Below are 14,380 nucleotides of genomic sequence, written 5' to 3' on the forward strand. Positions count from 1 at the left end.
CAAGTTAAGTTAATCCATTCGTTAGTAAAAGGAAAACAATTGATCGTATCAATGTTAAATAAATAATTTAATTATTGTAAAATGGCGTAGCATTGAATGACGACAAAATACCAAACGTACTTTCACATATCCTTTATTATAACATAAGATAACATACAGAAAAATAGGCTTGGTCCATGAAAATATCTAAATTTCCAAATATTAATAGTCCCGATTACTCACTGAAATAATTTCAGCCCTAACGGTACCCCCACATTCCTAATATCCCCCCAAACTACATTAGTGTATTTAGACAACTCTGAACATAGAAGGACCGAGCTTGACAGGTCCACAGACCGAGCTTCAGTGATGCAAACAATGTTGCATACAATGAACACAACATAAATTGGCTGCCAGAGATATTAAAACAACTGAAAATGTAATAAAGAGGCCAGGCAGAATTAGTGACCAATGAGCCAGGCTAGATCTTTTTTTATATGGCTTCTTTGCTCATGATTAAAAATTACTTTAAAAAAGCCAATGATTCACCGATACCCACCTGGAAGCTTTAGTACTAAATGATTGAAGAATGTTTCAGCTGGAAAAAAACCTAGAACAAGTTTACATCTTATTTTTTTTCCTGCGTTGCATTTACAAAACAAGCCTAGAGTTATACAAGCTAATTGTTTGATAATTGAGTACTAGCTAACAACACATTTAATATAATCAATATCAAAAAAAAAAAAACTTTCATACCCAATACAAAAACCAATTTTCACGGAAGTGGTTAAGCATTAGAATTTAGAGTAGGGGGGAATTCAGGGACGAAAAACTAAAAGAATTTCTACACATATCAGGTAATAAGTCATGACAGGTGACGTTCTGATAGTGTAGTAGCATCATCAATCACAAAGGTGTCCACCACCACCAATACTACCGGATGGGGAACTGGCGGTTCTTACTCGGAGGTGTATACAGCTGACTCGCAAGGGGTTGATGGCAGGGAAAACACAGGAACCACACTACTAATTCATTGTACCTGGATATACCTTGTGTGGGAACCGGTGTATTAAAAGTTGTGCGACACAAGGACACAGTCCATTATAAAATAAACCAATGCTTCCGGATCAGGCTCAAGCAAATATCAATAGGAGTTACAGCATTGGGTTGATTTGATGGAAACATCCAACCCGTGGTCCATGTCTTTCTAGGTTTTAACCCCCCCAGGCACCCCCCCCCAAAAAAAAAGAAAAAGTAACCACCAGTTGTCCCCCCACCACCACACACAAATCACTGAGAGCCCAACAATGTTACTTTGTATAACGCCTGGCCATAATGGAGGAAAAACCTGAATCAAGAGAAAACAACAGCCTAGGTGTTCCTAATGCCCAAAGCCTGCTCCAGCTCCTGTCTCCTCTGCTGGACCTGCAAGACAATTCCCCAGAGGGACTTTAGTCACGTGAGGCTCCGTTACAAAATAATACAGTATTTATATTATGTGGGGTTATCTATCAAGTAAGTGGAGGCCATTCACCAGCACATGAGATAGCATGGGTAATGTAAACAGGGGAAAAGGGGGAGGAGGAGAGCGGTTTTACCTTGGAGTAGAAGTAGCGGCACACGGCTTCCTGGGCCCAAGGCTGGAAGTAGAACTCGGCCCGCCGCTCCTCCTCTGGGTTGCCCACCACATCCGTCATGGTCTGATAGGGGACAGGGAGGAAGACATAATACAATGAGAACAGAGGCAGGCTCGAAACAAGCGCTAGGCTAGTCCCACTAATGTGAACTTCGGTGGCGTCGCCTCTAAACGGGTTGACCAGTTCAATGACGGATGTCTTCCTTCTCCACAAATGATCTTCTCTGTATGTACGGAAGGGGGATCATTTTCTTCTTCATGAGGGATGGCTTAATATTTTCATGTTCCGTTTCGAATAGGTAAAATGCTTCTGTGCACTTAGTAACAAAATGACCATGTGTCCTTGGAGGAGGAACACGGGACGCTCACTGAAATGTTAACCATGTCACCATGACGATGTCCCAATGACGAGGCACAGCTCAGACTAACATTATTAACCTTGTACAACTGCTGCAGAAACAGATTAAGTGCATCACGGAGCCCAAATCAAACAAACTTCAAAAAACGAACCCCATACCTTGGGTTTAACATTATATATAACTTGCTATGATACCATGTTTTCCGTCATCTCTTTTTCAAACCTCTACATTCTATTTAAACCATAGCCATTGTATTGGGACGTTTATTGTCGTCAGTCATCACATCCATGTGGAGCCTTTGGTAACTTAACGGAGTATAAACGTCATAATAATCCAACCTCCCACGCTCACCTTGAGGTCCCTGCACTGGGACTGCAGCCAGTCGTTGATGAAGCCCTGGGGGTCCCTGGCGAAGCTCAGCATGAACTCCCTCTGGGTCTTCAGCTGGTTTATAGTCTCGATGGTCTCGTGGATCTGAGGCGGGAGAGGGGGGGGCGTGGGTACAGCGTTAATTCATGCCGTCGTTTCAACTCAACCGTGACGAGGGATTACGGTCACCACCATGTCAGGGAGAAATGTTAACTCGCTTTGCTACACGTGGAGCAGTACATAGTAATCTGTTGGGAACCAACAGGTAATGGCTTTGGTTGTACTGCATTACCATATTTAGGTGCTTTAAGTGCGTTCCCAGTTTATAGCAATGGAGGAATAATTAAATGTGTCAATGAGCAGGTACTACTTAATATTGTACACAAAAATAAATCAAATGTTTTTTCTTAGCAGCATGAACAAATTACAAGGCCGTATGGAGCCATAGAAGGCAACAGGTGCCTCCAAACCAAAAACAAGCAGTGGTAGTTGACTTTTCCCCCTGTCTGGTAGCGGAGATTACACAGCCAAGGAGTATGACAAAGGACAATGTGATTACGGTGCGCTCGCAGCCAGGTTAACATGACCCTGGTCCACTTCATGATAGGAAAACCGTTGAAGAAACCCTGGGCTGCAATTTTACCATTACACAAATGGGGATGGTGGTGGTGACGGTGAGGTTGGCGGGAGAAGTGAGCGAGAGCACAGATTACTGTGACATGAAGGCCAGACATAAATTGCCTGTTGGCATTACCTCAAAGTGAGGGTGTGGGTCTCAGGGCGTTTACTCTGTCACAGGCCACTGACGGGTGTGATGTCGGGGGTAGTGGCGCTACAGCTACTACGCTTGCCTTTAATGGCTTATGGCCCAATCCCATTTCTACCCCTCCCCCAAGTTTAGAAGGGGTAAGGGTAAGGGGTAAGGGGTAAGGGGTAGAAATGGGATTGGACCTTTAAAAATCTACCGACGATCTCCACAGGTCCGCTCAACGTAACACTGCAGTGGACGGCAGGAGAAACACTAACACGCTGGAAGAAAAACCAAATGTAAGAGAATCGGCAAATCTCATGCAGTTAACATGTGTTCCCTTAACATGTTTGAAATAAGTTGAAAAGGAACACATCCTATCGATTCAGACCGCAACTGGGCTTCAGAGGATGGGCTATTGCTTTGCTGGTGGGTACATGGGCCATACCTTGTTATCCAGTCCAGCTATCTCCTGCTGGCTGGCAGTAGACAGCAGAAAGGAGTTCATCTGAGTCTTCAGAGTGTCGTCCACCTCCACGTCGATGTCGTAGCATGCAGTCTTCTTTTGGTCATTGGGGTCGACACTGGTAAAGGAACAGATTGACAAGACATTAGGTCTGGTATTGAGTTTTGCAGCAAAAGCAAGCTTTGTAAAACAGGGAAGAAGAATACAGTCTCTTCACTCAACACTAATGAGGCGAGCATAGAATGGAGTTGGGGCAGCATCACTACATAACTCATGCACCCACTCACTACCTTGACCACAGTTGCCTTTTGTCCCACTTCTGACAGCCTGGGGCAGGGTCGCCTCCTTTACTAACAATCAGACAAACCAACCATTAACGGTATACATATTTTAATGCTACCCTGGTGGTTATTCTGCCATTTGAAAAAGGTTTCATTCAGGGCCTTCCAAAAGCTCACGATTTTATAAATGCCTTTCACAAACACACAGGCACGTTAAATTCCAATTAATTTAATTTGATTGCATTTGAGTGAAATAATGTGAAAACACTGAATACAAACTGGTTTCTGTAGTCGCTGCTGACTCATTGCTATGGTTACCCTTTCCTAGTGACATGCCATAACCAATTTGTGCTACAGAACCGTCTGAAAAGCCCTTAAGAATCTGAAGAATTTTCCATTCAATATCCCAAATGTAAATAGAAAAGATTTGTTCAAACACTAACTTTCACATGTCATTTTTATTCATAAGTATGTTTGAAGGCCTATGGCTTTAAATGGTAACAGACAGACAATATTCAAGCAAAATGTCATAGGTGTGTATACAATACATTCGGTCATGTAAAATTAAATCCTTCTCGAACTTCTGCCCTAGGCATAAACCAGGTTCACAAAGAAACTTGGCTATAGTCACCTGATGACATGATTGATGATGATTGGCTCTGGGGGCATCAGGAGGGCATGTAGACGCTGCGGGATCTCAGAGAACTTCATGCGCTGAGTCTCAAAGATCTACAAGACAGAAAAAAAACATAAGTCCAAACGGGTCGGGCTTAACCAATATTAATATCGTAGTGTTAGAAAAGGAAAGACATTTCGTCGTATTTGAGATAACAAAACCATTCCCATGTCACTATTTCCATCATGCAAATAAGGTAGTAATAAGTAAAAAGGATGCCCTTAACCAGAAAAAGCTTTAGGAAAATAATCCCACAACATTTGTGCATTTTTTTCACACTAAAAGCAGCGCAGTTAGCAGCAAGCAACAACTGGAGGACACAATTGAAAACATCTCTGGAATGACAAAATAAATAAATGAGAAAAAATGTCAATACATTCCTGTAGGTTTAGAGTGCTGTGTAACCATTAGGGCTGGCCCGAATGCCTTTTTTCAGGCTTCGAATACTCGTTCGTTTTTCCGAGCGAATATTCGAACACTCGTTCCAGAAAAACACACCATCAAAAACAACATTAATAATCCCTATATACTCCCTGGAACCGATTTTGACAGTATCTGCATATTTTGTTGAAGATTTAATAGCTTTTGAATGTTAATTAGTAGGCCTAAGTCAGTTGGAGTTCCTTAGTTTTTCCCTGTGGAAGCGAACAGCTGTTGTTCCGTTCCAAATCAGCCGTACTCTGCCATCTCAGCCCTTACGGGAGCTTTTCAATTCATCCTGGAACATGTAACTTTTCAGGGAATTTGTACAATAAATCCACAACAAAGACCGAATATTGATTGTCTTATGTGTCCATATTATATCCATTATATTGACCGGGTATTCCAAAGACGCTCACGCTCTGCAGCAAGCCAGTCACAGTTGATGGGCGCTGTACAGCGAACGTAAACAAACAGCTAAGCTAAGGTTAGGATTTCGCTAAGCATTACTTTTCCGCCCGAGATCCCGCTAATGTTTTGTTATAAAGTAAAGGGAAACAAGATATCTATTCTTCCTCCACCTCCATCGCTCTGGTAACGTCACGTACGTGAAAAAAACAAAACGAAACTCTGAATACTGATTTAAGCTTCGAATACACTTTCCGAACGAGTATTTGAATAATTCGGGCCAGCCCTATTGACCATGCGATCATCGTGCCTTGGCAGTCATGTCAGATCTTCATTTGAATACACTACCCAAATGGCTTCATTGAACTCCATATATATGCATGCATCATGTAAAGATTATTCTTCTTGACCTGCTGCAGGTACTTGTCACAGTTGATGAACTCGCGCTCGTGGGGGTCCTGGAGCTTGTGGGTCTTGACGTACTGCCAGAGGGCCTGGATGATGACGGGCCTGGTCTGGGTGTGAATCCCCAGCATACGAGCCAGTCTGGGGTCCAGCTTGAACTGTGGGGGCTGCGGGACCACATAGAAAGAGGGAAGATGAGACAACATCAGCAACATACTTCATACTACAGCATTGGAAAGAGGTTTTTTAAATATTTGCTTATTACTCCAATAGTCGCGATTCCACCATATGAACTTTACCCCAGTATTAGGAACCTTTACATGACTAACAGTTTGGGGTCATTTTGGTGGAAACGTGGCTTTATTATGTATATGATTGCACCCATTGCACTCCCCATTATCCCTAAAAGGAGGGATTCCACACTCTGCGTTCCTTCCCAAGAGTTCTTGCTTGAGAATTACCTAAGCCCTTTTGGGGGCTAGATTTAGCGTCATAAATAAACTGCCTCCAAAGCCTGTTGAGACTGCAACTGTTATTAAGGGCTATACAAATTGACTGGAGAGCAAACACTTCAAAGGGTGCAAATCTTGACACACTCTATCATCTGCTACAAGGACTGCTCGGTTCTGAGCCAGTTTGCCCATGAGTCCGGTCTCAACATGCTACTGCCTGCAGTAATATGAAACACCAGAGATATACTGGCCTTGTGTATAGTTCAATCCTGCACAGTTATTAACGTGTGCCAGTGACCTTCCAAAAGAGATAAACAGATATTTACAGATAAACATAAGGGGTCAGGCCAAGAAGGGCTCAGCCAAATGTTTTCACTCTAAATTGTTAGAGATTACAAACTCTTCTCCATCCAGCAGGCACACATTAGCATTTTCTATTTTCTCATTGCTGATTAATGCCCACCACCATTCAAAGGCAAAACGAATCAGTCAAAGCAGGTACTCTGGATTCATTGATAAAAAATATATCAATGGATAGGGTTCACTCTTGATGCAGTAGACATTAGGGGTATAACAGTCCAGGTATGCTTAGGTTCACGGTTTTGGAAAAAAGAAAAGAAAAAAAAAGGACCCTTATGCCGCTTTTCCACTGCATGGTACCAGCTCGACACGACTCGACTCGACTCAGCTCGCCTTTTTTGCGTTTCCACCGCGAAAACATGGTATCTGGTACCTGAAGTGGCTGCTTTTTCTAGTACCGCCTCGCTCTAGGTTCCAAGCGGCTGAGCCGATGCTAAAAGGTGACGTCGGCAGACGGCCGGCCACTGATTGGCCAGAGAGTGTGACGAAGTCACGAGAGCGACATGGCAACCATGCTGGTAACAGCCATAGCAGCGCCGCAGCCAACATATTCCACTTCTTCAACATGCCAGCTAATAATGCGAACACGAATACCATCGCATCGATGTTCTCCATTGTTGTTGTGTGGGTTCTGTCCATGTGTGGGTTACGTAGGTGTTGTTTGCGTCGCGTACAAAAATACGTCACGGCCCTTTCGCGCAGCCGACCCCGCCCACGTCCCGGAGGTACTATTTGCGGTGGAAAAGGACCCGCGCTGCTACCGTGTCGAGTCGTGTCGAGTCGTGTCGTGTCGAGTCGAGCTACATGTGCGGTGGAAAAGCGGCATTAGTAATTTTGTCAATCCGCATGGTGGGTTGGCTGTCGGGAGATCTTTTTTTTTTTTTTTTTAAATGGCATAGCATATTTTCACACGGAATCATCGACCCCTGACACCAGACTTAAATGACGCAACTGCTTAAACTGCTAGTTCCTCCAATCACCATCCTCTACCTTTATGTTATCAGGCATCTATATTTCTCTGAGCCCCACAGGATTTCAGTATAAAACACTCAAAAAGTTAATCATGATGAATATCAATTATAGTTACCGTGAATCAGGATATACCTTTCCTGCATTAGTAGCATATTAATTGATTGCAGTTTGTGTTAGTGCCTTTTTAAGAGTTAAGCATATTTCATGATACTGTAAAAAGGCCTTTTTTTATTTGGGCCAGGATAATGGGACATGAAATGTTTAGATCGTCCTGTTACTAGCGTCGTCTGGTACGGGTCCGTTGTTTGACAAGAACCACTACACCCTTCGTACACGTTCTAAAGAAAAAAAAAAAAAAGGGTGCCATCTCTATATTGACCCAAGCTCCAGGGGCACTCACCTGGTAGTCCAGCATTAGCAGGACGGTGCAGCGGACGCCCACATCCCCTGGCCTCTTCACCTGGAAACCATCCGTCTCCTGTGTGGTGGCCGTCCTGTGCCACTGCAGAACCACATCAAATAACCTCACTGAAGATGTAGAACGTGCACACCTAACTACCAATGGGTTATACTACAGAAGGAACATTTTATTGAGTGCAATACATTCAAAGGTGGGTCCGGACTTACCTCAACCAGGTGGTTATCGGGCCCATACAGGTCTTTGTCCAACTCGATGACCAGGGACTTGAAGAAGGAGGAGAACTTTCTCTTCTGCTTGGTAGCTTCATACTTGGACACAGCCGTCTGAAGGTGTGGATAAAAACATCATTTACTACCAGGGCGCCCTGTGCCGAGTACGTCGCTGTGAGGTATTCCAACCGGAGAGTGGGAGAGCAATAAATAAAGCCAACTACGGTTTTACATGTGGATGGTTCCAGAACAACTCAATGGGGAGTAAGGCCTTACGTCCTCCAGCAGCCGCCCTTCCACCCGTAGCTCCCAGGAGGCCACGGTGCCCTCCCCATCCTCAGCGTCTGGCTTGGCAGGGTTGAATGTATTGGAAATGAAAATGCGCAGCTTTCTCTTTTGCTGAAAAGGGACAAAAAGTAAATCATTATGTTAACTGTACTAATCATTGGAAAATAAAGGGAACTATAGTGGGAACCTATAAATATAATCGGTTACAAAGAGGCAAGTGGTAGTGATGGTTCAAGGCGTTTCATCATCATTGAGACAAGTGTCTATGATGGGTCATGATGACAAACAAAACTAATTGCTACCTAAAATCCATTTACCATTGAATAACGTAATCTAGTCTACAAATGGTGATGAGCACCACTGGTCATGCCATTCCTTTTATCAAATAGCAATTAAAATTCAGAATGGAGTCAATAGGTGGGGGCGATAAACTGTTAAGAGTTGGCTAGCTTCGGGAGTTTAAAATCTAGATAATCATCGGGAAATGTGGGTTGAGTGAGAGGGGTTTTGGGAATGTTGATAGTAAAACACTTGTCAACAAAGAGGCACGGGCTGACCAGAACGCTTGGGCGGTATCATGGGATATCAGGGTATGTACAAATACCAAATGTATGATTCAATAATGTCAAAAGTACAGACACTCCTCTTTTTATTCAACTTTTTACGACATCTAATGAATTACATTTTTTTATCATGTTTATTAGGAATCTGTACTAAAACCCGGTATATAACTGCCTCTGGGGCTGAATTATTGAAGACCGTAGTATTGATAAGCTAAACAATAGCCTAACTAAAAGGCAATTATACAGGAGACGTCCCAAATATCAATTATAATTTTCAGAGCCCATAACATTAAAATGGCTGTTCAGAAATGTATCCCTCAAGCTCAACAGTACCAGTGGAGCACCAGTATATATGTAACGCACATTGACTGTATAATACAGGTTCAACTGACTTTCAATAAGTACATCGGTGGAGATTAATCGCAAAAAAGATTGAGAATTGTACGAAATCTCAAAAAATTATAGAATAAATCCTTATTCAATGGGCCAAAAGTTTTAAACCCCGGCAAGAATTGTCTAAGTAGGCTAATGGCACAGGAGACACACAGCATTGTGGGCTAGACAATGTCATACCCGCCATAATGACTTGTATAACCAGCAGCGTGGCTCTAAATTTATTTTATTTGTCATTACGAAAATTTCTATATTCTTCCAACTCACTTTGAGGTTATTTTTTTAGCACTGTAAAGAAACATCTAGATACTATTTCTATTTGACCTTTGATTTAATGTTGGATTTGTAGAGGAATTATAATACACACCCGTGAAATTTCTTTGACAAATCAGGACTGTATATAACAAGGTGCTTGAATAAGGGAAACCCATTTCCATTCAACTACAAAAGAGGAGCGCAATTTAAGTTACGGATCATAATGGCATCGAAGAAGTAAAGCCATCTCAATAACAACTACACATTCATAAAATAACTGACAGCAAAAAAAATAAATGAAGCATTTGGTTAAATGTCTGCTATGTGGTGAGATTTGAGGACGCGTCCCTGGAATGCTGTACATCATTTGAATGGAATACCTTAATGGGCCTCTTGAGTGCCTCCTGGATGTCTAGCCTCTTACGCATGATGGTCTGGTCCAGCTTCCTCTCGAAGGCAAGCAGATCCATGTAGGCTTGAGACTCTGGCACCAGCTCTCTGATCTGAGACAGCACACACACACACACACACACACACACACACACACACACACACACACACACACACACACACACACACACACACACACACACACACACACACACACACACACACACACACACACACACACACACACACACACACACACACACACGTAATTAGCATTCAATTAATTATGATAGTCAGTGCGTCAATAAAGCGTCTGTGTAATACTGTGATTTTATTTAGAAGGACCCCGTTAACTGAAGCATGGCCGCTGATGCAACAAAAGAAAAATACGCTGCGTTCACAAGCTTATGGTGCCGGTGGTCAAGGCAATTCAATATTCCACCCATCATAAAGATGCTAGATCTTTATGATAGGTGGATTATTTAGTTGTCGGTAGTAATTAAACAAGGGCCTCAAATCCAATTATCTAGACCAGAGCAGCAGGCCTTCAGAATGATTGTTGTTTTTTTAGTTTATACATACCCTTTGAGGTAGAATTTTATCAGCCATCTTCTTCTTCTTTGTGCTGTATTAAGAACAAGATTAAGAAATGGTTCTGGTTAAATTAGGTTAGCCAGTATTGGTTAGTAGAAAGATCCTCAGGCTTCAGTTTAAATCGAATAAATGATTGATAAACGTAGGAACTTAAATGCAATTAAATGTGGTAGAGTATATGAAAACGAAATGAAAGAATGTGAACTTGTTTAATCATTAGTGTTTATCCCGAACATGCAGGCCTGTGACTAGACCGCTCTCCACCATGGGTAGTATTTACTGCTGGTTCCGGTTCTGCTGCTGCACCGGTTGGATCTGCTGGGGAGCGGGACGCTTCCGAGAAGGGTCCATCCCGCCGGGCATGCCGGGCCGTGATACCGGACTGTTACCATAGCCTGGGGGCCCCATGGCAGGGCCCTGTGGAGTCATCCGATTGGATGGGGGCATACCAGGTCTCTGTGGAGGAAGGACCAGAGGTTTCAGGTTCACCACTGACCAAGAGAGGAGGTATGGAATAGCGCTTACAGTAAAGTACTGCAGTTGCATTGGAGTGAGTTTAGCAACCCTAGCAGCAAGCACCTGAAATTAATTCCTGTAAGGGTTGGTAGTCATGGTGATAGGAATCCTTCGGCTGGTTCTTAACCCAAGATGACCACCTTTCCATTATGAGATACTTGTATTGCGACACATTGGACATAATGTAGTGGATAAGGGATCTCTTTTCACGTTTGGATGAGGAGCGCCTAAATGATGGGAAAAGAAAACCAAGCCCTTGCATTTGTGTACTCCCAACATTTCTGCAGTCAAAATCTGTCGAGTAATTGGGTGATGGAGAACAAAAATGATGCCAAAAGACCAGGATTCCAATTCAATGAAGCAAAATTCATTTTCAAGGACGGCGTGTGCTGGAGAGTTATGGACAAATGAAATAAATCAAAGCTCTTCAGTGCTTTTGATTATCACACCATCTCCACACAAGGTAGCCCGTTAAAATCGTAATCTTAAATGTGAATTCAAAAGGGTTTGCTGGCATACATTTAAGACGCGCAAGCTCTGCAAACTAATTATATCATGCAATCAGTAAACAAACTTAAGTTTAGACTAGACGCATCAGATCAAACCAAATATTTGCATCAACGGATAAAGACAAATATCATCGCGCTTTGACTGAAAGAAAGGTGCCAATTCTTTCCAAATCTAAACTTTTATAAAACAAAAAAGGGCATAATAAAATGTACAAATGTACATCCAGGTACAAATGTACCTGGATTGTATAGTAAATAGCAAACATGAAACACGTCTCAAAGCAACTCCGCATGGCGATCCTGCCTAATGTATAAAAAACTATGAAACTAAATCTCCTGGTGACTCACCAAGCCATGTGATAAGAACTCAAATAGGCGGCTCCGAGTATTAGACTGCATGCGTTCGGATAAGGGACAAGCCACCTAGCTCCTCTTCTTCCCCACTCTTTTCAGCTCCGCTACAAGTCCTATGATCGTCAAGCGCTCTCCAGCAACAGCAGCGCTACAGCCCTCCCTCTCTCTGAACAGACTCGGGTGGAGCCAAGCAAGTCGAGATACAACCTCCCCATCTCATTCGCTTTATACTTAAGCCAGAAGTGGGAAACACCTGTGTCCTGTAAGCACATCTCAATGGCCAAAAGTAAATTTGTATATTGATATTAGAAATAAAATGATTGCTAAGAAGATAAAGGATAATGTCTGCTTTTAGCTCAATACATTAACAGTGACTGGTGGTTGATCCCATCTCCAAAATATCGACGTTGTTATGATTGGATTCACCAACCAAGTTAAATAACTTTAAGCTCATTCAAGTTTGAAATCTTATGTAGAAAAACAGAGTTACACATAAGCTCTTAATTTTGCAACCACAGTGGTGCACATCACTGCACTATTGTGGCTTATACAATCTTTTTACAAACAAACTGTGTGCAAAATGGGAGATTCTTATAGTATTGGAAACAGAATGTGTGGGTGGAATAGAAATTCCACACTCTATTATCACTATTCATCATTGCAACCTTGGTTTTCAACAAACATATTCTCAGTGTTCTGCAGTACTCCTGCAGTAGTGATTGGAGCGTTCTTTATAACATTCTGAAAGCCAGTGTGTGTGTGTGTATGTGTGTGTGTGTGTGTGTGTGTGTGTGTGTGGTCAAGGATATAGGGGGGGGGGGGGGGGGAGAGAAGTGTAGCATCCTTTCACAGGAAATGCATTTGTTCACGGTAGGAGCAAGCTGCATGGCCTTGGACCGTTCACAGGTTGTTGGAAGCTATAACAACCTTTCGGCAGATCGTTTCAGATTGACGAAATATATTTAAATCATACTTACACAGTAAGTTATATGGAACTCATTTGAGAAGAACAAGAGGTACGTTTGTAACTTCAAAATAAAAATAAATATTTTTTTTAACAAGGGATAAAAAGGGGTCAGCGAAAGAGATGTATCGATCTTAAAAGTTCGTCCTAGTTCATAATATAAACACAATTTAAACTTGTGTTTAAATGATCGTTCATGGCCAGGGTGCAAAAATCACAAGTACGGCAGTTACATTTAGAGACAACGTTGTCATGTCGGTGCACAACCAACATAGATGCAGCTGGAGTAACGCAGAGGTAAGAGGGCGATGCTATTGGCTTGAATTAAACCCAAGGCGCGACATCTCCAATATACTACTTTACCGTTAGTTGTATCCTAGCGATCCAAGTGATTCATTCAACTTTGTTTTGTTTTTTACACCAGAATACAAATACACTGAAATAATTGTAGCGTCAAGATATCCATATGTTGACATTAGCTGACGTACAAGTTAGCAAAGCTAATAGAAGTGGCTAACGCTACCACTGTTAGCAGCGCGTTAGCTACCCCACACAACAAATCACACAACAAAGTGGTGTGTGCAATAAACACCCCTTGCACATATGCGATTACAGTTTTACCAAATGTTGGTCATGGCCTTATCTTAATATGGTTACGTGTCCACGTTAAGAACATAAACACAACTAGCTCAGTTAGCTACCTAACAAAGCAAGGGGCTAAAGGCTTTGTTCTAGCTGACACGCTAACGCGTCAGCACCAGCGACGGAGGGACGCTTACCGGGTATCCAGGCCCGGGCATCGGGGAACGGTACATATGATTTTGCGCGCCTGGCGAGGGTCCCATCCTTCCAGGTGTCCCAGGGCCCATACCTGGTCCTCCACCCGGTACCGGTGGTCCAGGACCCATTCCACCGCCGCCACCTCCTGTCGGTGCCGACTGAAAACCACCTCTGGCCGCCATCTCCTGAAATCCGCCGCCTGTGGTGGTGTGGAAGTACCGCGAGAGGAAGAGTGTGTAAAGAAACGCTCAGTAGTATTTACGCGATGCAATATCTACCCCTGCTGTATAGGATGTGCATTACTTACAATTCGTGTTGGGTCATGTGTTCATCATATAAATCTCATGTAAAACTTCTGGAATCCAACTCCTTTGGGACAAGAATGTTTTAAAATGTCTCAATTAAAAGGGTAAGATGTATATTATTTGTAGATAATACTATTGCAAAAATGCTTATCCAAATTTACTCAAAATCTAGATTTCTTTATACATTTTTATAATCGGATTTTCAAGCCTCTCCCAAAGCCCCCCATTAAGTAATTAACCAAAAATAGGCATATTGTCTTTCAAAGAGAATCCGTCAATGGATCAACTAGTTAGTGCTCTTGATCATA

General features: G+C 42.6%; 1 protein-coding gene across 1 annotated transcript; it reads right to left on the reverse strand.

The window, feature by feature from the left end:
- Positions 1-117: 117 nt before the first annotated feature.
- smarcd1 (SWI/SNF related BAF chromatin remodeling complex subunit D1) lies at positions 118-14,012 on the reverse strand. The gene is made up of 13 exons (XM_030374515.1): positions 13,767-14,012; positions 10,925-11,100; positions 10,633-10,675; positions 10,041-10,163; positions 8,438-8,560; positions 8,159-8,275; positions 7,932-8,033; positions 5,753-5,914; positions 4,470-4,567; positions 3,540-3,675; positions 2,326-2,448; positions 1,578-1,679; positions 118-1,404 (listed from the first exon to the last, which is right to left on the reverse strand). The coding sequence occupies exons 1-13, from the start codon at positions 13,947-13,949 to the stop codon at positions 1,351-1,353; spliced, it is 1,542 nt and encodes a 513-aa protein (XP_030230375.1). The 5' UTR covers positions 13,950-14,012; the 3' UTR covers positions 118-1,350.
- Between the last annotated feature and the right edge of the window lie 368 nt (positions 14,013-14,380).

The sequence above is a fragment of the Gadus morhua genome, chromosome 13, assembly GCF_902167405.1.
Source record: "Gadus morhua chromosome 13, gadMor3.0, whole genome shotgun sequence".
Taxonomy (NCBI): domain Eukaryota; kingdom Metazoa; phylum Chordata; class Actinopteri; order Gadiformes; family Gadidae; genus Gadus; species Gadus morhua.

What these genes read in the sequence shown, in the direction of transcription:
- smarcd1 (XM_030374515.1), bottom strand. Translation starts at nt 13,949, where the DNA reads ATGGCGGCCAGAGGTGGTTTTCAGTCGGCACCGACAGGAGGTGGCGGC. An exon ending in CACTCAAGAGGCCCATTAAG is followed by an intron (nt 8,561 to 10,040) that starts GTATTCCATTCA and finishes GTCCCTTTTCAG; the next exon opens with CAAAAGAGAAAGCTGCGCAT. An exon ending in ATCATCAATCATGTCATCAG is followed by an intron (nt 3,676 to 4,469) that starts GTGACTATAGCC and finishes TTCCTTTACCAG; the next exon opens with TGTCGACCCCAATGACCAAA.